Here is an 832-nt window from a genome sequence, read left to right on the forward strand (position 1 = left end):
TCCCGGTGCAACAGCACTGGAAGCGCCAGCCTTAGATCCCCCCCCTCCTCCTCCCTTCTCTTCCTTCTCTTCGCCAACTGAGAAGGGTCCTTGGTCCTAGGCAAAGAGAACCACACCCCTCCCTGGCACATTCGAGGACACAGACAACCGAGGCCACACAGGCTGCAGCCCACTAAGACTTTATTCAAAGATCAGGAAGTGCCGGTACGCGGAGCGCAAAGGGGCCCCCAGCCCGGGCGAGGGTCGCCGCGGCTCCAGCTTAACGGTATTTGGAGGTCAGCACGGTGCTCACGGAGGCCAAGAACTTGTCCAGAGAGGCGTGGACAGCAGGGGTGAAATCGGTCGGGAGGTGACTGGCCAGAGTCACCAGCAGGCAGTGGCTCAGGAGCTGTGGAGAGAGGAGATATTAGGACGCGTCCTGACGCCGCCGCCCGCGCTCCACCTTCTGGAACCCACAGGATTCTCTGCGGCGCTGAGAAGGGCCCGCTGCACCCTCCACCCAGATCTCTGCGGGCTAGGCCCGCGTGCTCACCTTGAAGTTGACGGGGTCCACACGCAGCTTGTAGGCGTGCAGGTCGCTCAGAGCGGACAGGGCGCCAGGCAGGTCATCTATGTGGCCCACGGCGTTGGTCAGAGCGTCACCCACCTTCTTGCCATGGGCCTTGACCTGGGAGGAGCCGTGGGCCAGGTCGAAGTGGGGGAAGTAGGTCTTGGTGGTGGGGAAGCTCAGGAACATCCTGCGGGGAGAGGAGGGTGAGCAGCTGGGTGGGGGTGGTGTTCCAGGGCAGGGTCGTGAGCCTCTGATTTGCAAGAGGGCGCTGGCAGGGCTCTT

General features: G+C 63.2%; 1 protein-coding gene across 2 annotated transcripts in view; it reads right to left on the minus strand.

The window, feature by feature from the left end:
- The window catches only part of LOC102880941 (hemoglobin subunit alpha-like), a 5,143-nt gene that overhangs the window by 4,061 nt on the left and 250 nt on the right, over positions 1-832 (minus strand). Inside the window, exons 2-3 of one of the 2 annotated variants that reach the window (XM_006914039.1) lie at positions 533-737; positions 164-388 (exon numbers count right to left, since the gene is read on the minus strand). In XM_006914039.1, coding sequence (XP_006914101.1) covers positions 260-388; positions 533-737 — 334 coding nt within the window. In that variant the 3' untranslated portion in view covers positions 164-259. Of the gene's footprint in view, positions 1-163; positions 389-532; positions 738-832 lie in introns of those variants that run through there. The other variant, XM_006914040.1, reaches the window with a different exon arrangement.

Source organism: Pteropus alecto, unplaced genomic scaffold, assembly GCF_000325575.1.
Source record: "Pteropus alecto unplaced genomic scaffold, ASM32557v1 scaffold44, whole genome shotgun sequence".
Lineage (NCBI taxonomy): Eukaryota > Metazoa > Chordata > Mammalia > Chiroptera > Pteropodidae > Pteropus > Pteropus alecto.